Below are 23093 nucleotides of genomic sequence, written 5' to 3'. Positions count from 1 at the left end.
TTAATTTTTTCAAAGTCTGGGGAGGGGAGTAAGAAAGGGAAATTCCTAGAGGGTATGTCTCAGTCCATTTGGCCACTGTAACAAAATATCATAAATTGGGTGGCTAATGAACAAAAGAAATATAGTTCTCACAGTTTTGGAGGCTGGTAGGTCCAAGATCAAGATGTTAGCAGATTTGGTATCTGTCTGCTTCCTGGTTTGTAGATGGTGTCTTCTCTCTGTGTCCTCACATGGTAGAAGGGCAAGGCGGCTCCCTGGAGTCCCATTTATAATGGTACTAGTCTCTTCATGAGGATTTTACTCTCCTGACCTAATCACCTCCCAATGGCCCTACCTCCTAAAACCGTCACAATGGAGGTTAGTTTTCAATATAAGAATTTGGAGGTTGACAAAATCATTAAGACCACAGCAGGGTAGAAGTGAAAGAAGGAATTTAAAACCAAAGTGGTCTGCCTAATCCAGTGGGAAACACGGGGCTCTAGGTTCTGATGGCTAGAGGCTGCAATGCTAATTTCTTCATAGGGCAGGAGATGTGGTCTTGAGCCTTTGCAAGACAAGCAGCTAAAAATGAGATGCCTGCTTAGAGTTTGGTCTTGAAAGACTGTACTTTCAGTGAAAGGGACCCTAGAAAATTTTTACCCATTGGCTTAGGGGATCTACAAAAAAAGTTTATCTTTACCTTGACCCCTGGGTGAGAGAAATGAAGTCTCCCATAAGAAATCAAAACCTCAAAACCCCCAGCCTCTACCACAACAGAGTATTGAAAACTGAAGTTGTATAAATCATGTAGTAATGGATTTCCCAAGATGAGAAACAGATGTGAAGCTGTTCCAGAATTGAGGGCTTCTTGGTGATGACTCATGAAAAGATGCACTTACATAAAAAGCAGTCTTGACTGGAGATAATCGTAATCAAAATGAAAAACCATGAAAACAAGGGATCTACCTGGAACAAGAGTTAATAGATGCAACCAATAGGAGGATTAGTGCCACCTCTAAGAACTGAATATAAGAATCAGGAAGTGGGGTATAAAAGAAGTATATTTAAAATTATTTTTAAAAGAAAGTATAGGAACTAAGGAGTGAATGGCATAAAGGAGAGAAGGACAGGCAGGTTTAAATGGAAAGAAATCATTACAGCTTTTGGAAATATAAAAATCAGTAAAATTTCCATTAAAATTAGGAAGAAGTTATAAAAGAAGTATATTTAAAATAATTTTTAAAAGAAGGTATAGGAACCAAGAAATGAATGGCACATGAGTGGGACAGGCATATTTAAATGGAAACAAATCATTAGAACTTCTAGAAATATGAAACTCAGTAAAATTTCAAAAGGATTGCACAGTAGAGAAAATGCAGATAAACAAAGAATTGTTAAAATGGAAGCTAGAACTGAGTTACTTTTCCAGAATGTGGAATACAGAGAAATACAAAGAGATGAAGAAAAAAGATTAGGAGACATGGAAGAACAGAAAAGTTTTGATACATAATTGTAATTCCAAGAGGCGAAAATAGAGCAGGAGACAACATTCAAAGTAAAAATGGCTAGAGAATGCTTTAGAATTAATGAAAATTTTAAAAAATGACCAAGAGACTCAAGCAAAATGAATGCAAAAAAATCCACACTTAGTTACTCCATAGTGAAACTGAAGAACACTAAAGACAAATTTAAAAATTTTTTAAACTAACCAGTGAGAAAAGTTAGAGTCTTCTACAGAGGAAGAATTATGCTGACAGACTTCCCATTGCAACATTTGATACCAGGAAAAAAAAAAAAAAAAAGAATAATACCTTTATTCAGTACTTTCAGAAATGAGCTGTCAACTTGGAATTCTGAAGCCTTCTAAAGTATCTTTGAAATGTAAGGGTTAAATAGAGGCTGCTGGAGTTTCCTTTGTTGAAAGAACCAGAAGAACTGAAGCAATACAGAAAATTAACAGAAGAAGGAAAATCAGATGCAAGAAGCAATAATGGGCAAAGAAATAGATAAATGTGTTTAAATCTATACAAAATTTAAAATCACAAGAGTTCTGCAATTGATAATGGCTGAGTAAGCTTCTATTGACCCAACATTCCTGCAGACAAAAAATATACTTTCTGGAGGAAGTACATATTGCCCTAGAACACCCATTTGCAACCAGATGCATGAGATGCTGGAGAGACATTGAAACTTAGATGAAGGAAATGGCACTAGTTTCCTATCTTTAGGGCTTTCAGCCTCAGGGTAGGCCCTAGTCTTCTTCATGTGGATGGCTAAAACCTCAACCAAACAATATGAAGCATAATTTTTGCAGTTACAAGTCAACATTAAATCAATAGCCATGTGGAACACCAGGGGAAATTAAAGTTTGTATTGTTGATGAGGAGACGTCTGTTAACTTAATACATTAGTCCAAATTTGCATGTTAATATGTTAAAGCTAACCACTAAAAGAAATGAAATGTAAAATGCCGAATCATAATGAGAAAACAGAGTGTGAAGAAAACCAATCAATCTGATAGAAAGTAGGAAGAAACAGAAAACGCATGATAAATAGAATAATACCCAAATCTATTAGTAATTTCAATATAAATATACTTGTCTCACTCTCAGTGAATCTGCATTTTTGCATAAGATGAAATAATCATGGAGTACAGAAAGCAGTCAGATACACATTTGTCTCAGGTGAGCCAAGGGATGACTTTTAATTCTGTCCTTTGTCCCGTGCCTGTGAAGATAAGATGTTAATTTACACTGTCAGGGTAAAATTGAACAGAACTAAAATTTGCTTCCTTGTGAGCAAATTGTGTGTATTGAGGTATGTAGCCTTTTATCTTGTAGCTGCCCATTTAGGAACAAAGGGAGGCAGGTTTGTATGGCCTAATTCCCAGCTTGACTTTTCCCTTTGGCTTAGTGGGGTTTCGGTCTGGGGACTTTATGTTCCTCTTACAACACATATTCCTTGTGAGCCACCATATCTTTCAGGATACATATGCCCTTATAAACTAGTCCTAAAACTGGGTTCTGTTGAATCTCACCTGACAAGGTCAATTACCAGCTTATTGTCACAGGTACAGGACAAAGACAAGACCAGAAATCATCCTCCTGCCTACCCTGAGATGGATGCACAACTGACTTTTCCCTATACTTGCTCTTTTCACATGTGCAATGTAGATTTGTGAATGCTAATCAGAGCCTCGCAAGTATGTAACCATTTACCTCATTGCCTACCCTCCCTTCCTGTTTTCTCTCTGGCTAACATTTTCCCCTTTAAATACTGAAGTTCCCAAAATCCTCTTTGGAAAAAACTCAGGTCATAGATGCTCCCGTGACTTGTGTTTTTCCTGGAAGTGTCCTCAACTTTGGCTAAATGAACCTCTATCCATTGAGATCTGCCTCAGTTTTTGGTTAACATCTTGTTATCAGTTGGCAGAGAATAAATATTCTTTTCAAACACACATGGGATTTGACACAAATTGGCTATGAACCTATAATGAAAGTCTCAGTGAATACCAAAGAATTAATTTTTTGAGCCTCTCTGATCAAAATGTTAAAATAAAAGTCAATAACAAAAGCCATGTATTTGGAAAATTTTAAACCTGAGAAGTATAAAATATGAAAGGCTAAATGACTTTAAAAATTTTCTTATTTAAAACCTGCAAGGTACAACGAAAGTGATGTGTCAAAACAGTTTTATAGCCTTAAATTCATAGATTAGGAAAGAGTTAATGTTAAAAATGAGTTTACTTTAAAAATTTTTACTTTTTAAAGCTTAGAGAAAGAATAAACTCAAACCAATAGAAGAAATAATAAAGATAAGACTGGATTTTATTGCAATAGAGAGCAAATAAACAATGTAGACAACCATCAACCTAATGAAAAGCTAGTTATCCTTAAAACTAATGAAATGAGTAGGCCTCTGAACTTACTGATCAAGGGCCAAATAAACAATATTCTGAAAGAAAAGAGGAACATAATGATAGATGTAGCAGAGATCTTATAATCATTAGAGAAATCTGTGAACCACTTTATACCAACACACTTGAAAACCTAAACACAAATAGACCATTTTTTAGGTTTCATAATTAAAACATTCTAAATAATACCATTCTTTTTATTTAAAAATATGGGGACAGGGGAAGGAGAGAGAGGGAACAAGGGGGTGTGGGAGAGAAAGAAAGGTAATTATCGTGATCTTCCTTCTTGCTTATCTGTGTCCTGATTCATTTACTCCCATGCCTTGTGAGTCAGACAAGGGTGACCCCTACATATGAAGCCATGTTTTACCGGTTAGGTCACAGCTTTGGAGAATTTTCCTTTGATCACTCTGAAGGGCCCTGGAACAAGAGAAGAGAGGGGACATGTGGAAACCTGGATGGGCAAAGATGGCATAGCAACATGTCCAGTGACAGGGCCTCGGAAGAAATCCCAGAGGTGGTGGCTGAGGACTTTAACTGCAGCGTGCCCACATGAAATGGTTTTCTGTTTTGCCTGGAGTTGGGTTCCTCTTCCATCACCTTCGACTACCCTTAAACCATTGGTAATAAATGTCCATAACCCACCACATCCGAGTCTGTTGCTTGGATGAACTGAAAAGAAGGGATTTGTCCATGCTTGAGGAAAGCTGGAGTAGAGAAAGGCTACCTATTCACATAGACCATGCCTCAAACAATCTATTCAGTAGCAGGTTAACATTAATGTTGAAAATAATTTTCATCAGTGAATAAGTATTTTATCATGCCTTAAAAAATCTTGTCTAACATTTAAAAAGAATAGTAGGAACAGATAGCTTGCAAAGGAATTGGAAAAGGACTGAGGAAAACAAGAGTAACACGAGGAAGGGAAAAGTGTATTTCAAGAATGGAAGAATAATCAGGTAAGACAAGACCTAGAAAGTCCCTTTGGATCTTGCAACATGAAGATCAATGGGGGATCTCAAGCAGAGTTTTTGTTTTCTTTAAGAAAAAGAACAAAAGGTCCATTGTAGTGGACCCAGGAGTGAGTGGGAATAAAGAACATATACTGACCGTGAGGAATTTTAACTAGAAGAGGTTAGGACTATTAGAGAGTGGTAACTGGATGAGGATATAGTGTTGAGGAAAGTTTATATTTACTATTTTCCTTAAAAAAAGAAAAGTAGGGCCCGGCGTGGTGGCCCACACCTGTAATCCTAGCACTTTGGGAGGCCAAGGCAGGTGGATTATGAGGTCAGGAGTTCAAGACCAGCCTGGCCAACATGGTGAAACCTCGTCTCTACTAAAATACAACAAAATTAGCTGAGCATGGTGGCGCATGCCTGTAATCCCAGCTACTCCAGAGGCTGAGGCAGGAAAATTGCTTGAACCGGCACCCAAGAGGTGGAGATTGCAGTGAGCCGAGATGGTGCCACTGCACTCCAGCCTAGGCTACAGAGTGAGACTCCGGCTCAAAAAAAAGAAAAGTAGAAACTATATTGGTTTCCTGAAGCTGCTATAAGAAATTACTATAGACAGGTGGCTTAAAACAACAAAAACGTATTGTCTCCCTCTTCAGAGGTCAAAAGTCTATCATCAAGGTGTTGGCAGGGCCAGGCTCCCTCCCAAGGGTTGGGGGAGAATGTTCCCATGCCTATTTCCTAGTTTTTGGTAGCTGCTGGCAAACCTTGGCAATACTTGGATTGCAGCCACAGCACTCTAATCTCTGCCTTTGTCTTCACATTGCCTTCTCTGTGTGTCATTGGATTTAGAGCTCACCCAGATAATGCAGGATAACTATATCTCAAGATTCTTAACTTGTACAACCCCTTTTTCAAATAAGGTAATAGTTACAGATTGCAGTGATTTGGGGCATGGGCATATCATTTAAGATGGTCAACCTTCAACCTACTACAGGGGCTAATTGACTATGTATATAAACTGATGGTGTAGTCTCAGCCTTCCCAAGTAAGATGTAAAGCCCAATGTCCATGAAAGAAAAGCCTGACAGATTTAACAACAGAAAAATAAGCATTTCTAAATAAGAATAAACACCATAAACATAAAAAGACAAGGGCAGAACAGGAGAAAATATTGGCCACATACATCATAAATATATCCAGTATGAACTGCATAATCACAACTGGGTGCAGAAAAATAGGAATAGTAGTAAAGCATAGTAAATAGCAGTAGTAAAAATAAAAACAGTCGCAAAGATAAAAGGTAATAAAATAGTAATAAAGTAAAATAGTAGTAAAACAATAGTAGCAGTAAATAGTAGTAAAATGCTCTCAAGTATTATAGTAAAATACTGTAGTAAAATAAAATATAGATGCTCTTTGATTTACAGTGGGATTGCGTCCTAGTAAACCCATCATAAGGTAAAACTATCATAAGTTGAAAATGCATTCAATACTCCAAATCTACAGAACGTCATAGCTTAGCCCAGCAGACTTAAATGTGCCCAGATCACTTACATGAGCCTGCAGCTAGGCAAAGTCATCTGACAACACAGTAAAACATACTACACGGCAGAGTATCTTCCCTCATGATCTCATGGCTGACTGGGAGCTGTGGCTCACTGCTGCTATGCTTAGCATCATGAGTATCGTATCACTTTCTTCTGCTTTTTAATGAATCCGTATAGTTTCTGCATCATCAGAAAGTTGAAAAATCCTAAGTTGAACCATTATAAGTGGGGGGCTGTTTGTGTTTTACTATTATAATGATAGTGTGCAATAGGAGGAAAATAGTAAAAGTAGTCTTGTAATGTAGTAAAATCGTAAAAATTATAGTCTAGTATTATAGTAATTGCAAAATAGTAGTAAAAATAATCATTTTCTGCCATTCTTTGGAGGCCCCCATTTTCGTAGCAGGAAAAACAACTCAAACCTGCTGATTCAGAATAATTTGATTTGTTTTTCATTTTTCCCCCAGGTTACTCAATCTGTTCACAGTGTATTTTTCTTCTCACTGAGCAGAGAGGAGTGTATGCACCTTCATGTTTTGCATTAATGTAGCTGGCTGTGTGCCCAGTTGATCAGGAGATTTTTAGAAGAAGAGAATTATTCTTTTATCCAACTCTCAATTACCAGTGCCTCGATCTGCCCATCACCCATAGACTCTTTATTGACTCATATTGATTTGAAAGCTTTTAAAATCCCTGAGTACTTCAGTTTCCAGGGATGTTAAATAAGGCCAGGAGTGCATTTATCATATTCCCAGCAGGGCTGAGTGAGGATTAGTGTTTTATCATAAGTGATCTCCTGTTCCTTTAAAAAGGCATTAATTAAGTTAAAGGTTTTGTTTTTCAAGGATGTGCTTATTAGTTTTTTAATAACTTGTATCTCACCGTAGTCTCTGAAATATAAGTAATAAGGTTTTCATGCTTTCTTGTAGAAAATCTGACATACACAAAACTAATCCACAATTAATGTTCTTCTCTGGTTATAGTGTTAAGCAGTTGATCTTTATGAGCTCTCTTGTACTCCAGGAAGGTCCTACATGGTAGTTTGGCCTAAGGAAGGGACAGGATGGTGCTTTGGGGAGACTGCCCCTGACCTGATGTTCTGTTTCTCTCCTCTTCCCCTTTCCCCACCCTGGTTTTTCAGTGAGCTGAAGCAGAAGCTGGATGAGGAAGGCAGCAAGTGCAGCATCCTCTCGAAGCACCAGCAGTTCGTGGAGCACTGCTGCATGCGCTGCTGCTCCCCCTTCACCTTCCTCGTCAACACCAAGCGCCAGTGTGTAGATTGCAAGTTCAATGTCTGCAAGAGCTGCTGCTCCTACCAGAAGCACGAAAAGGCCTGGCTCTGCTGCGTCTGCCAGCAAGCGAGGTGAGTGGCTGGTGCATTCCCAGGGTCTGTGCTGGTGATTCAGAGAGAATCACCTGCCACTCCTTCAGTCAGGTAGGACCAGCTGTGATTGGTAGATCAACATAGAGTATTGACCAAAGTAAATAGCTTGCTGAAGAGAGATGCATGGATAAGGAAACCTGTAAACCTTTATAGGGAGGATGAGAGGGGGCCACCAAGAAGCACCTGGGTGTGAATAGAAAAGGGCTTTCTTAGGATTGAAGATGCAGCTCCTACATGTGTTATTCATCTTTTTGGAATGTCTCAACTGGTCTCATCTTTTCATTCATTCATTCCACAAGCGTGTGTTGGATTCTTAGGAATTATGCTGGGTGCAGGAAACATGATGGTGAATTAGATCAATTACGAGTGACTTAGCGGCATAGCAGATGGTGGGATATGTAAGTGTTGGCCTCTTATATGTGGACATACATGCCCTGACTAATTTGTCTATTGGCTGTAAGAGCACTGAGCAAGGAGAGACTAGCTCTGGGGCTTGGAGAAAGCTTCATGGAGGACAAGAAATAAAAGCAAGATTGTAAAAGATAAAGAGTCAATTATGTGAAAGGGGGGATGAAGACAACCTTGTGAAAGAAATAACAAACATGGCATTTCACGTTCTCCCTCAGTGACCAGCAGAGCACTTCTTTGATCTGTTGAGTATTTGGAAACAGATGAGTTTGATAAACCAGTGTTTGGTATTTGTCTGTGCTGATCCTAGCATCTGTGGTGTGCATTGTGATTCGTATTTGCTGCATGCTTCCAAAATGCCTGTTACAGTAAGCAAGGCAGCGAGGAGCCGGTCCTGGGAGCACACACTCAGAAGCCCGTGCCTCCCATGCCTTTTCCTTGTTTCCTCCTTTCTCCTCCCCTTGCCCTGTTTACTCACTTGTATCCTTTAATGCATCAAGACCTAGAATTTTCCCATAGAGCTAGCTAGTGGGGACAGCTGCCAAGTTTCCTTGGGGCCACCAAGGATTCAGTCTCTGGGCTACCAAAAAAAAAAAAAAAAAAGATTCCAGAGACTCGAACTGAAACAAAAAGTGGTTTGTTGAACACCCAGTGTCCAAGGCTGGGGGCTGCGCAGGTCCTGTGCCTGACTTTATCAGAGCAAGAAGCCCATCTGAGGGCCGGGCGCGGTGGCTCACACCTGTAATCCCAGCACTTTGGGAGGCCGAGGCGGGTGGATCATGAGGTCAAGAGATCGAGACCATCTTGGTCAACATGGTGAAACCCCATCTCTACTAAAAATACAAAAAATTAGCTGGGCATGGTGGCACGTGACTGTAATCCCAGCTACTCAGTAGGCTGAGGCAGGAGAATTGCCTGAACGCAGGAGAATTGCCTGAACCCAGGAGGCGGAGGTTGCGGTGAGCCGAGATCACACCATTGCACTCCAGTCTGGGTAACAAGAGCGAAACTCTGTCTCAAAAAAAAAAAAAAAAAAAAAAAAAAAAAAAAGCCCATCTGGGTCTCCACACAGCAGCTTGAAAGGAGGAGAAAAGCCCTGCAACAATGTAGGGAAGGAGGAGACTGGGATTGTAGATGAGCATACATCTAAGAGTGATCAACAGAGAGAGGTTCATCCATGCCTTCTGTTTCTCAGTCAAGGTGGGGGAAGGTGAAGCACTGAGAGCAAGACAGCTGGATGCTGGAAGAAAGAAGAGTAGAACTCAGTAGGCATTACAGGAGTTGGAGATGCAGACATTCGATCCATGTTCCTGTGTGAATGTCTAATGATAAATCTGTTTTCTTTCAATCTTCCCACAGATTGGGAGTTTTTGTGGGGCTTGGGACAGGTCAGAGGCTAATGGAGTTTAGGATATTGGACAGTGAAGAATGTAAAGACAGAATCTGGATGATAAGTAAAAACAGAAAGGGGCTATGGATGGATGGGGAGAAAACAAAAGGGTCAGTCAACTAGAAGTATCTGGTGAAGTCAAAGAACTGTCACAGTGGGAGTACTTAACAAAGAAAATTGGAAAAAATGAAAATTCTGTATAGAGAAAAAGAATAATTTGTGATTTCTAAAGTAGATCAGTTGAGTGGTAACCATGAGAAGATGAGACAAAGTCTAGAAGAAGAAGTTAAGGGACCAAAATACCAGTGCCCATACGACTGAAAAAAAAAAGCCAGGATAGTGGCCACAGTATGGAGGTGAAGAATGAGCCAGGTGACAAGTTTTTCTTAAATGAGAAGAAGGAACTGGAAGGACAGGATGTGAGAGACATAAGAAGTTGGAAAGGGTGAGTTGACTGCAAGTTATGATTCTGTACCTACCAAGTTGGGCAAGTCCTATGTAGCATTTGGCTCAAACATCTGCCATGGCTGCATGTGCTACACTGATGTTTGTTACCGACTGGTGGTAAACACTGCCAGGAGAAGGACACTGTCTTCTTCAACTCCATTTGTAGCACCAGAGCCTGGCACATAGGAAGCACATGTATCTTTGTGAGCCAAATAGAATAGGACAATGTTCAATAGCAGCCAGATGTATAGTACAAAATGAGGCTTTAGGTATTTTAGAGGAAAGGGCTCAGAGAGTGTTAGATGTCCTCAAGGAGTTTCATGGAAGAGGAGGACATCCTAGATGGAACTCAGTTGGAGAGGAGGAATCACGAGACACTCTCAGACAAGGTGTGGCATGAGCAAACAAACAGAGTCCCCCAAGGTGTGTGGAGGGCTTGAAGCTGACCACTATTGCAGTGGGATGATGGCAAGTGATTGGGTCAGTTTGTGTGAAGAATTGGGGTTTGATCTTTAAGGAGTGGTGAAATCATTGGAATGTCAAACCCTAGCAGTTATTAAACTATACTATTCTTTACTGTGCTTCAACATATTCCCCCACAAATAAAAGGAAATATCAGTACCTACACAATTTTATTTCTTTCTTCCTTTTTTTCTTTTTTTTTTTGAGATGGAGTTTCGCTCTTGTTACCCAGGCTGGAGTGCAATGGCGCGATATTGGCTCACCGCAACCTCCGCCTCCTGGGTTCAGGCAATTCTCCTGCCTCAGCCTCCTGAGTAGCTGGGATTACAGTCACGCGCCACCATGCCCAGCTAATTTTTTGTATTTTGAGTAGAGACGGGGTTTCACCATGTTGACCAGGATGGTCTCGATCTCTTGACCTCGTGATCCACCCACCTCGGCCTCCCAAAGTGCTGGGATTACAGGCTTGAGCCACCGTGCCCGGCCACAATTTTATTTCTTTCAATGTTTCCCTATTCCTCTTCCCTCCGGGTAAGAAAAATCTCCAAATTTACTAAACAATAACAATAAAAGGCAGTCACAGCCTCTCAACCCCACATTCACCATGAGTTGTATGAAGAGGTCTATTATCAGTTACAATTAAATGACACATTGCATTTATCAAATACCAGTAGTGCTGAGTGGTTCCTGCACCACCTCAGAGTCACATCACTTATAAATGGAAGAACCTTGCCTCTCAAAAGCAAGATCTTCTGATTCCAACCATTTGCTATTTCTCTTATACAGTATTGTCTCAAGAAATTGTCAAGATATTGAAAAATAAGTTGTAAAAAAGGCAGCAATGGCTGCCAAGACTATATTTTAAATTTCCATTTCATATTTCTAGCAACTTAATGAGGAGGCAGGAGGCTTAGGTAATCCCATTTCACTTAGTCTTGCGTCATGTCCGTGTCAACATTGCATGACAGTTCCTGAGTCTCAGAAGTTGAGCATTAGAAAATAAACAACTGTTCATAGAAGGATACCTGCAAAGACATGCAAAAGCCAGTGTACCCTTGTTCCATTTCTTAAAATAAGTGAAGGGTTACTGAGGAGTTTTCCACATTCAGTGTGTCTAGCTCAAACAGAAAACACCCACACTTGTTTAATCAAAGTTGGCAGAACGGGGATGCTGAGAAGAAATTGGAAATGTTGCTGCTTTAGTCTTGTATTATGTCTTGAGATTATTATTGGCTGAAACCCAAAGGGATGGAGAAGTTTAAATCATTCCCTATTTTTCTATATTGCTCCAGTCAATCACAAGAACCTATCTAGGAAAGAAATCCATGAAATATGTGACACGTTTTTGCTTCCTGAAATGTCTCTAAGGCCCAGTTTGACAGAGAAGTATGTCTTTCAAAGTACCAACAGATGTATGGCTGATAAGCTGACGTCTTTTATGTTGTACCTGGATCACATTCATGTTTTTTGAAGGACGCCTTAGAAGCGTTAATTTTATTTATATAGCAACAAGCTGTGTACCCCTTCAACATTACACAAGAGCCAGAGCTGAATTCATCATGTAACACATTTAAGGATTACGTGACTTGAACATTGTGGCAACGTGGACACTCAGCGATGCTTGTCTACTTTGTCCAGTAGCTTCTCTGCCCTTCATTAAATCTGAAACTCCCTTCTCAGTTAGAACTGATTTACTTTAGACATTAGTCTTTGGAACATTCTTCTAGAATTTTCATCTCCAAGCAAGTGGGTTTTTAAAACGTTGTATGTAAAATTCTATGAAGAGCACATTTTATGTTTGTATGTGAAATCTCAATAGTTGATAGTAGATGTGTGAGGTTGCACAGATGACCACTTTTGTGAGGCCACTTTCAGACCCATATGCACTCCCTGCTACCCATGAGGTACTATTCATTTCTGTATGTAAATAAAACCATTTTGCTACATTGGTTTAATTTCTAGTTATTTATCCAGTGGCTACCATAGGCATGTGTTTTTTGAGATGCTATGGGCTATGAATAATTATACTAATAAAAATTCTTATCCACAAAAAATTAAGGAGCTAGGAATTAAAGGTAGACATTCATCTCACAATATGAATAGCCTCAGAAATAACTGTATTGAATACCTGGGGCTGTCTGTTGTGCAGCTCTAAATGAGAGAGTCAGATTAAAAACATGGAATTCATCAGGAGAGGACCCAGATGACGTCAAGTCTCTAAGCAAAAGGTGGTAACCTGTAACTTTAACTTTCTTCTTTCCATCTCAATGAAAAACAGTCTATATGTCCTACTGTTCTATTAGATTTAGTTCAGTAAAATCATTTTGAGAATTTTAAAGTTGTAATTACAATCATATGGTTAGTTCTTTATTAGTCATTTTGCTTCTGCATTAAGATGTATTTCTGTTATCAGTGTTAGTCTAAAATGTTTAGCTTTGGGAGATTAAAAAGTTAAATAAATATAGAATAAATGATGAACTTATTGTGGAAGTTAGTGAAATATAGAATGAATGATGAACTTGTTTTGGAAGTTGTATAGAAAGTGAAATATTACTGAATCATCCCGTTTGTCATTTTTTTTGTTATATACAGATTTATTTTCTTGATAGTTTATTGTATGGATTCATTCAAACGTTATGAATAAATACATATAGTGCTTGTATTTTAAGGTCTTCTTCAGGAAGCAAAACCTTTCAGAGTGAGCCCAGACCATACATATCAGTCATAATCATTTTGGATCTAATTGGTTTGAGAATAACATTCCTACTTTCCCTGGAAACAAATTGGCTTTCTAGCTCTTTGCTTCATTATAAAAGTTGTTCACTCTCATTTTTGTCATTTTGTACTGTCGTAGGCATATCTCATTTTATTATACTTTACTTTGCTTCACAGATATTACATTTTTTACAAATTGAAGGTTTGTGGCAACCCTGCATTGAGCAAGAATGTTGAGGCCACTTTTTCCAATAGCATAGGCTCACTTTGTGTCTCTGTATCACATTTTGGTAATTCTTACAATACTTCAGACTTTTCCATTATGTATCAAACTTTCTCATTATTATTGTTATGGTCATCTGTGATCGGTGATCTTTGATGTTGCTTATTATAATTGTTTGGGGGCACCACAAACCACACCCATATAAGGCAGGACGAGCTTAATCTATCAGTATTGTGTGTGTTCTGACTGCTCCAGTGACTCGTGGTTCTCACCTCTTCTCCCTCTCCCCAGGCCTCCTTATTCCCTGAGATGTAACAATATTAAATTTGGTAAATTAATGGTCGTATAATGGCTTCTACGTGTTCAAAAAATAGGAGGAGTTGCACACCTCGCGCTTTAAATCAAAGTTAGAAATGATTAAGCTTAGTGAGGAAGGCATATTGAGAGCCAAGACAGTCCAAAAGCTAAGTTTCTTGAGCCAGACATTTAGCCAAGTTGTAAATACAAAGGAAAAGTTATTGAAGAAAGTTAAAAGTGCTACTCGAGTAAACATGAATAATAAAATGGAACAGCCTTAATGGTGATGGGGAGAAAATTTGAGTGGTCTGGATAGAAGGTCAAACCTGCCACAACATTCCCTTAAACCAAAGCCAAATTCAGAGCAAGGCCCTAACTCTTCCATTCCATGAAGACTGAGAGAGGTGATGAAGCTGCAGTGGAAAAGTTTGAAGCTAGTAGAGGTTGGTTCATGAGGTTTAAGGAAAGAAGCCATCTCTGTAACATAAAAGTGCAAGGTGAAGCACTAAGTGCTGTTGGAGGAGATGAAGGTTATCCATAAGATCTAGCTAAGATCATTGATGAAAGTGGCTACACTAAACAATAGATTTCATCAGTGTTGACAAAACAGCTTTTTATTGGAAGAAGATGCCATCTACTACTTTTATAACTAAAAAGAAGTCAATGCCTGGCTTCAAAGAACAGACTGTCTTGTTAGGGGCTGATGTAGCTGGTGACTTCCAGTTGAAGCTAATGCTCATTTTAGTACTCCAAAAATCCTAGTTCCCTTAAAAAGTATGCTAAATTTACTCTGCATGTGCTCTTTAAATAAAACAACAAAGCCTGAATGATAGCGCATATGTTTACACATGGTTTACTGAATATTTTAAGCCCACTGTTGAGACCTACTGCTCCGAAAAAAAAAAAAAAAGATTCCTTTCAAAATATTATTGCTCATTGGCAGTGCATCTGATTGCCCAGGAGCTCTGATGAAGATATACAAGGAGATGAATGTTGTTTTCATGCCTGCTAATACAACATCCATTCTGCAGCCCAGGATCAAGTAGTAATTTTGACTTTTAAGTCTTGTTATTTCAGAAATACATTTCATAAGGCTATAATAGCCACAGATAGCGATTCCTCTGATAGATCTTGGCAAAGTAAATTGAAAACAAACCTTTTGGAAAGGATTCACCATTCTAGATGTCATTAAGAGCATTTGTGATTTGTGAGAAGAGGCAAAAATATTAACAGGAATTTGGAAAAAGTCAATTCCAACCCACATTGATGATTTTGAGAGATTCAGGACTTCAGTGGAGGAAGTAAATGCAGATGTGATAGAAATAGCAAGAGAACTAGAATTAGAAGTGGAGCTTTACAATGTGCTGAATTCCTGCAATCTCATGAGAAAACTTGAACAGGTGAAGAGTTGCCTCTTAGGAATGAGCAAAGAAAATCGTTCTTTGAAATGGCTTTTTCTACTTTTGGTGAAGATGCTATGAACATTGTTGAAATGACAAAAAGGATTTAGAATAGTTCATAAACTTAGTTGATAAAGCAGTAGCAGGGTTTGAGAGGATTGACTTCAACTTTGAAAAACTTTTACTGTAAGTAAAATGCTATCAAACAGCATCACATGCTGCAGAGAAATCTTTCATGAAAGGAAGAATCGATCAACGCAGCAAACTTCATAATTGTCTTATTTTAAGAAATTGCCAAAGCCACTCCAACTCTCAGCATCCACACCCTTATCAGTTAGCATCCATTGACGTGAAAACGCTCAACCAACAAAAAGATTACAACTTGCTGAAGGCTCAGATTATTTTTAGTGTTTCTTTAGTGATAGTTTAATTAGCTATGTACATTTTTTGGGCACAATGCTGTTGCACAGTTAAAAGAATAAAAATAAACATAATTTTTATGTGCACAACATTTCATAGACTACAGTATAGTCTATCTAACTTTTATATGCACTGGGAAACAAGAAATTTGTGTGGCTTACTTTTTTGTGGTACATGCTTTATTATGGTGATCTGGGATTGAACCCACAATATGTCCAAGGTGTGCCTATATTACTTTTAACATAGAACAATTTGGAAAATTGTTTTCAGGGAATGGGAGAAAAATTATTCTTGAAACTGAAATCAAAACACAGCTCATTATGTTTGTGGCATTTGCTTTGGTTTTTCTAAGAAAACTTATGGCTTCATTTCCTTTCCCTTGGAATTGAGTATTCTTTACTTCTGTCTGGTGACTTATTACTTGGTATTCACACAGCCCACATACTTCATAAATTAGCATCCTGTCCTTTTGGAATAAACTCCACAGTATGATTTATTGATTGATTGATTTATTTTTATTGCTATATCTTAGTTGTATGTATTCTGAGGGCATGTGTGACATTTTGATACCTGTATACCATGTGTCGTGATCAAATCAGGGTAACTGGGATATCCATTACCGCAAACATTTATCTTTTCTTTGTGTTGAGAATGTTACAATTCTTCTCTTCTAGCTATTTTGAGATATACAATAAATTATTGTTAATTATAATTTCCCTACTATACTGTTGAATACTATAACTTTTTCCTTCCATTTAACTGTATTTTTGTACCCCTTAGCTAACTTGTCTTCATCCCTTTCTCCTCACTTTCCTTCCCAGCTTCTGGTAACCACCATTCTGCTCTCTACCTCCATGAGGTTCACTTTTTCAGCACCTACATGTGAATGAAAACATGTAATATTTGTCTTTCTGTGCCTGGCTTATTTCATTTAACATAATGACCTCCAGTTTTATCCATGTTGCTGCCGGTGACAGGGTTTTATTCCACATATGCTTTAGAGATACTCCAATGTATTTGTAATATCCTTGGTAAAATATATTAAACAATCACTGTGGGCTAAGAATATGCACATTCAGAAATATATGGGAAAATATTGAACCTCATTAGAAATTAAGGGAATAGAGGTTTGTGCTTCAAGTATTTTTTAAAATTAAATAAGTAGTTTTTAAAAAGATCACTCTACTCAGTGTTGACAAGAGTAGACTGAAAGTGGCACTCTTTTCCGTTGCTGGGTAAGTATAAATGGCCACAACCTTTTACCATCATGTATCAAGAGCCTTTAGCATATCCAAGCACTCTTTTCCCAGTAATTTTATGTTTCAAACCTATAACTGATGATGTAAGAGAATATTTTTTAAATGTCATACAAAAATGAGTTATACTGAATTGTTTGTAATATAAAAAATATTCATAATATAAATGCTCAACAACAAAATGGTAGAAGTAAGTTAGGACACATTCAACTTGACACAATATGATAAAGCCTTTAAAATAATGTACATATTTTGTTAACATGGGTAAACTCTTATATTAAAATGTTAGATTGAAAACTGCAATGCAAAATGTATGTATAATCACTGTGTAATAAGGAAAACATAGAAAAAAGATAGAAAAGAAAATACACAATCGATGATGTTAAGAGTAATCATTCTAGCTGGGCGCGGTGGCTCACGCCTATAATCCCAGCACTTTGGGAGGCCGAGGCGGGTGGATCATGAGGTCAAGAGATCGAGACCATCCTGATCAACAAGGTGAAACCCCATCTCTACTAAAAAATACAAAAATTAGCTGGGCATGGTGGCGCACACCTATAGTCCCAGCTACTCGGGAGGCTGAGGCAGGAGAATTGCTTGAACCCAGGAGGCGGAGGTTGCGGTGAGCCGAGATCGCGCCATTGCACTCCAGCCTGGGTAACAAGAACGAAACTCCATCTCAAAAAAAAAAAAGAGTAATCATTCTTTAGGAGCTAGGCTTGTGGATTATTTTTTTCTTACCTCTGTTTTCCATTTAATTTCCAAGTTTTCCACATTTTACATGCATGCTTTTATAACCAGGAATAAATAAAATATAAAGAAATGTAGGACTTGCTCCCTCCTCTCCTCCTCATTCCAAAATCCTCTCCTTCATCGCCCCAGTATTGCTCCTCCTCTCTGCTTTAAGCCACAGGGCTGATAACACCTAGCTTCTCAGGGATAATGGAGCCATTGAAGGGGACATGTGTTTTGAAGTCCTAATTAATGGGCAATTTAGGTTAAGATACCACCATGTCTAAATCAGATTTCTGTAGAGACTGTAACCACAGTGCTCAATCTGAATCATTGTCAAAGTGACCCTAAGTGACTGTGAGATGGATGGGAATTCTTTAAAATTTAAATTGCGCTCAGTGAAAACCAAACATATATTTTCCATTCACTAGTTCTTTAATATCAATAGATTAAGAATAAATGTATCAAGAGGACTTGCTATGGGTATGGGATTGAATTCGCCTTTACAGATGAGTTGTTTCATTTAATCCTTATAAGAACTCTGGGAAGGGCAAGTGATAAACCACATGTAGGGCAATCTGAAACTTGGAATGATTATGTGGTTGTCCCAAGGTTAACTTGTTAGTCCCAAGTTTAGGAGTATCCTTACAATATCCTCAGGAAAACAGTCTGAACCTCTGGGTCCCCTACCTTCAAGTGCTCAACAGGCCTCCTTACTCAACGAGGCCCTGCTCCCTATTTTAAGTCTTTAGAGCAATGGCCAGCCTGTGCTCCCTCACCTCAAAAAGAATGGTGGTGATTTCTGCTTCCTCTTTAAGGCACTTGTGTCTACAAGGCACTTAACTTCACGCTTGCATTTCCTGTGTAGCTGTAGTAGTGAGAGCAGACCTGAACAGGGGAGTAACCATCAGGGAACACAGCTCCGACACAGTATAGTGGCCTCGCAGCCCATGGGTATAGCATTGGCACTCCTCCCAACTCTGGCTGCCTTACAGTCCATCTCACCTGAGGCCTTTCAGCTCTAACATTTATCCTATCTGGACCACAGAAGATGAGTTGGTAATATCCATTGAATGATTGAATCCTTAGAAGTCTGTGTTCTTAGTGAAAGTACATACCGTGACATTGCACACTAGGGCATGAATTAAATCTTTAAGTTATTTTGGAAACCGATTGGCCTTCTAATTCATCTTTTAATAGGATTTAAAAGAAGAAAAATGAAGCTTTACCTTGGTATACAAAGTTTGACAGGCTTGTTATTAAATCTGTAATGTCCACAATATCTGAGCATTTAAGATACATTTATAGCCTGATCACCATAGGTTTTATTAACATGAGTTTGTTTGCATAAGGGACTATGATGGTTAATTTTATGTGTCAACCTGGCTAGGTCATATCACCTAGGTATTGAGTCAAATACTAGTCTGGATAATACTGTGAAAGTACTTTTTAGATAAATGAATTTAAATCAGTAGACTGAGTAAAGCAGATTGTCCTTCATAATGTGGGTGAGCTTCATCCAATCCACTAAAGGCCTTAAGAGAAAAAAGACTGACTTTCTCAAAAAAGAGGGAATTCCTCCAGCAGTCCGCCTTCAAACTCAAGCTGCAACATCCACTCTTCCCCAGGTCTTCAGCCTGCCATCCACCCTACAAAGTGTGGACTTGCTGGCCGCCACAATCTCATAAACCAATTCCTTAAAATAAATGTCTCTCTCTGACACTTTAGCTAGATGTTAGCTAGGATGAAGGGGGAGTGGATGCCTTGGCAACCGTCATTGTCTGCCACAAGGCATATTTTGAAATTATTGGGGATTTTAGCAACTGACAAAACATCACACTGGCTAAGAGCATAGTTCTTGTTAACTGACTACAGATTTGTGGACCAAGGAACACCACTGAGAGGGCCACGTTTTTTGGCCTTGGAGCAATTAGGGTACTTAAGAAATCATGGGTTCTTAAGCTGCGTTTTAACAGTCACCAGTATAGCAGAAGTCATCATTGACTTTGCTCATTTACATGGTAGGGAAAAAATGCCAAATTTTTAACTGCTTTCAACTCTGATATTTAAATTTTGTACCCAGTCTTGAGGCCTTTAGGCATTTCCTAAGCACCACCTTTTTAGTATATAATCAATCAAGTACATAACCACCAACCACATTAGTGCTTGATAGATCTTAGTGGCATTATGATGAAAACTACTTCTGAAAATATAATAAGCTGCAGTATTAGATATGCCACAATGTGCTTTAAGGTTTTAGGGAAAAAATGAAATAGGAAATTTTATCTTTTGTTCAAGTGCCAATATAAAAAGGCTATCAAATAGAGAACAAACTGCCATCATAGCAAATGTTCCTCATTTAGCCCCTAATTGATAATAATTAAGAGAGAAAATCAATAGAAAATGTTCTTTAAAATTGAGGCAACAGTTGAACAGCTTGTCACCAGTTGATGGGGGAAAAATGCCAAAAACATAAAAAGCACCTGTGACTCAGATGTTTGATGACTTCTGGAGGAAGAATATGCCCATCTCTCTGGCTTGCTTCTCATTAGTCAGCCATACCATACCAAGGACATGAGGAGGTCTTACAACAGATAATCTCCATTATAATAATGCTTCACCTGTCCATAGCACTTTACTGTTTCAAATGTTTTGGTTGAGGAGTTACATCCAGGCCAAACAAACCTTGTTACAATGCCTTTTACCATGGAACATAGCTCCTCTACTCTGGCCAGTCTTGGACCAGGGTCTAGACAGCAAGTATAAGCTGACAGCCCCAGAATAGATTCCAATTTTAACATAAGCTGGAGGTTTTCTTTAACTAGATAATACCAAAATAAGAGAATTCATTGAGAATGACTAAATCCATGTCATGAACTAAACCATATATGATTATTAGCATTCACATAAATATCATTGTAATTCAACAAATATTAAATAGTGTATAGAGGGGTTTTGATGTTAAAATCTAATTCCTCCCCACTAAGGAAGTGGTAAAAGCTCAGCCAGGAGGTGTGAGAGGCTCCTTGGCTCTTTAGAAAGCTTGTGTGGTTCTTTGAAGATCACCAGCATGCTCTGGGAACTATGTCTGGGCATTCTTTCTATTCCCTGGTATGTAATTAAACATGAAGCTAGTTAGGCCAAGGGGGTACTACCTTTGATGCCACCACCTCACATATCTTGTGATTCAGTTCCCTCCTAACAGTGTTTATTCTACAGCTTCCAACTTCGCTGTCAGTTTTCCTGATTGAGAACGTGGGAGAACTTATGGGCTTGGTTTTCAGCTAAGTATTTGCTGACTTTAGACCTTTGGCCTCAAGCTGGAGGCCTGCATCCCACTTCTTGACAACCCTAAGCACAGCAAATATACTCTTTTAATCTTTCTTCAGAGTCTCTCCCACACCACAGCTTCTCTAGACTCATGGTTTTCTTTTCTGGACAAATATGGCTGTTTCCCAGCTGCTGTAGGGGCAAGCTTTAATTAGAAAGAATTTTATTTAACAACCACTTTTATTTAACAACCACTATGTGCTAGGCACTGCTCTAAGAGCATTATAAATATTCTTTAAATATTCATAATTATACTAGGAGGTTGGTACTATTATTTTCTCCATTATATTTATAGAGAAACTTAGGCATGAAGAAGCTAAATAACTTAGGTTAATTAATAGATTAGATTTCACCAAACAGCTTTAGTTTAAAAGATGGGATTGAATTAACTAAAAAACTGTAACGCATTATAAAATGAAGCAGGTTGGGTACCTTCCTGAAGTAGTCAGTCTGTGATGTATGTTGGAATTACAGACTTTGGAATTACATACTTGAATTGAAATTCACCATTCACTATGCAAAGGGTAGGGGCAGCAATGCTCACCCCTTGGAGTTGTTGTGAGGATTAAATTGAAATTTGCTTCAGTACGTGACATTTATGTGTTTAGTGAATATCAGTTACTATTGTTAAGTACTGTTGTTGTTGATGTGATAATGACAGTGTTGCTGGCTTCTCTAGGAACCCTAACAAACAGCCCCTTAGCAACTATGGACCATGCTGGAATGAACCTCCACACTCCCACTGCCTTCCACACCTCCTCTTTTCTCCTCCCTCCACCCTCATGCTTGGTTCCCTACCTACTGGATTCTGATAATCTCCAGATGCACAAAAAGAACCTCAATTAAGATTCTGGAGAAACCTGAACAGTCCTATGTCAAAGGCTGCCAAGAGCCAGGGCGTTCTGCACATTTTCCCGCAGCCTGACTCATCAAAACAGGCTTGTTACTGGGATTGCATCTGGGGACTAAGGCAGCTGGTGTTTCAAAGGGGCTGAAGTTAAAAGAAGGAGAATTGAAAAATGTCTCTTTTCTAACACATCAGAGCCCTTGAATGGATTAGAATAACAATTAGAAGCTAATGTGTTAAACTACACAACCTCCATATGTCATGAGCTAGTTGGTGAGGAGAATGATGCTGACCTATAAGGACAGGCACCATATGCCTTGGTAACTCCCATCAAGTCCTGCTCCAAGGTCCCAGTGGCTCTTCATAGACCATCCCTATCCCAGAACTCATGCTTTCTCTGGCACAGTGGTGCACACATGGAGTGATGGAGCCTAAAATATTATCAAAAAGGTAATGATCTTCTGCACTAGAAGCTTGTGTTTTGGGACGGCCAGAATTTTGCTGTTAGCAACATCTTTCAGAGGAAAGGATCAGGCTTTGCTTTCTTTTGGGGTTCTTTTCCATCCTGTATCTATTCATTAAGTTCATGTGCTCTGCATCAGACAGATTAATGGATTTGAATGCTGGTTTAGCCACTTACTTGCTGTGTGGTCCTGGACCCTTCTGAGTTTGGAAATAACAATAATGTCCTCGAAAGGTTACTGTACTTTAGAGGAAAAGAGGGATACAGCTTATAAATCAATTAGCAATGCCTTAACTGCAATGACTCAGCTATTACTATGTTGTTTTCATTTTGAAGTTGCTGCATGGGTATTTCCTTTACTTTATAAAATATTTAGCACAATATTATTGCTTATGATCATGAAGCCATTTTCTCAATGTGTAGTACTTCTTTTTTAGCACAGCAAACATAATTTAATTTCTATAATTAATTCTCATGTTTCTCCCAGCATTGACCTAAGGCAGTTAAAGACACCACCACTTGGGAATTGATAAATGAGGAGACTTAGGTACCTTCTAAAAGACTTCATAGGATCATACAGTGAATGTTTGAGGATATTAAGACCCAAGTCATCATTTAATAAACTAAAATGTGTAGCACTTTAAGTTTTAAAGTTGCTAGAAACTAAGAAAATAAGTGTAGAAGACTAGCTCCAAGACAAACATTAAATAAAAACTATTTGTACTGTATTTCAATAGGTATTTCATTTTTTTCTGCTCAAATAAAAGTTTTAATCATCAAGCTAAGTTAATATTATATAGCTAACATTTTTTAACTTGACAACATGAATGTCTTCTTTAATGTGCAATTTTTTAAAGTTTGCTATGTAATATTATAGTTATACAAGAGAATTAAGAATGATCTAACAAGTACTTATGG

At 38.5% G+C, this 23093-nt stretch overlaps 1 protein-coding gene across 5 annotated transcripts in view; it reads left to right on the top strand.

The window, feature by feature from the left end:
• The window catches only part of MYRIP (myosin VIIA and Rab interacting protein), a 398497-nt gene that overhangs the window by 187313 nt on the left and 188091 nt on the right, over nt 1–23093 (top strand). For all 5 annotated transcript variants that reach the window (XM_064360111.1, XM_012460146.3, XM_012460147.3 and 2 more), the window contains one exon: nt 7543–7764. In XM_064360111.1, coding sequence (XP_064216181.1) covers nt 7543–7764 — 222 coding nt within the window. The remainder of the gene's footprint in view (nt 1–7542; nt 7765–23093) is intronic.

The sequence above is a fragment of the Aotus nancymaae genome, unplaced genomic scaffold, assembly GCF_030222135.1.
Source record: "Aotus nancymaae isolate 86718 unplaced genomic scaffold, 86718_ANA_hifiasm-v0.15.2.pri h1tg000038l, whole genome shotgun sequence".
Taxonomy (NCBI): Eukaryota; Metazoa; Chordata; class Mammalia; order Primates; family Aotidae; genus Aotus; species Aotus nancymaae.
Note: the sequence above shows the minus strand (reverse complement) of the source record. Positions and strands in the feature narration are given on the sequence as shown.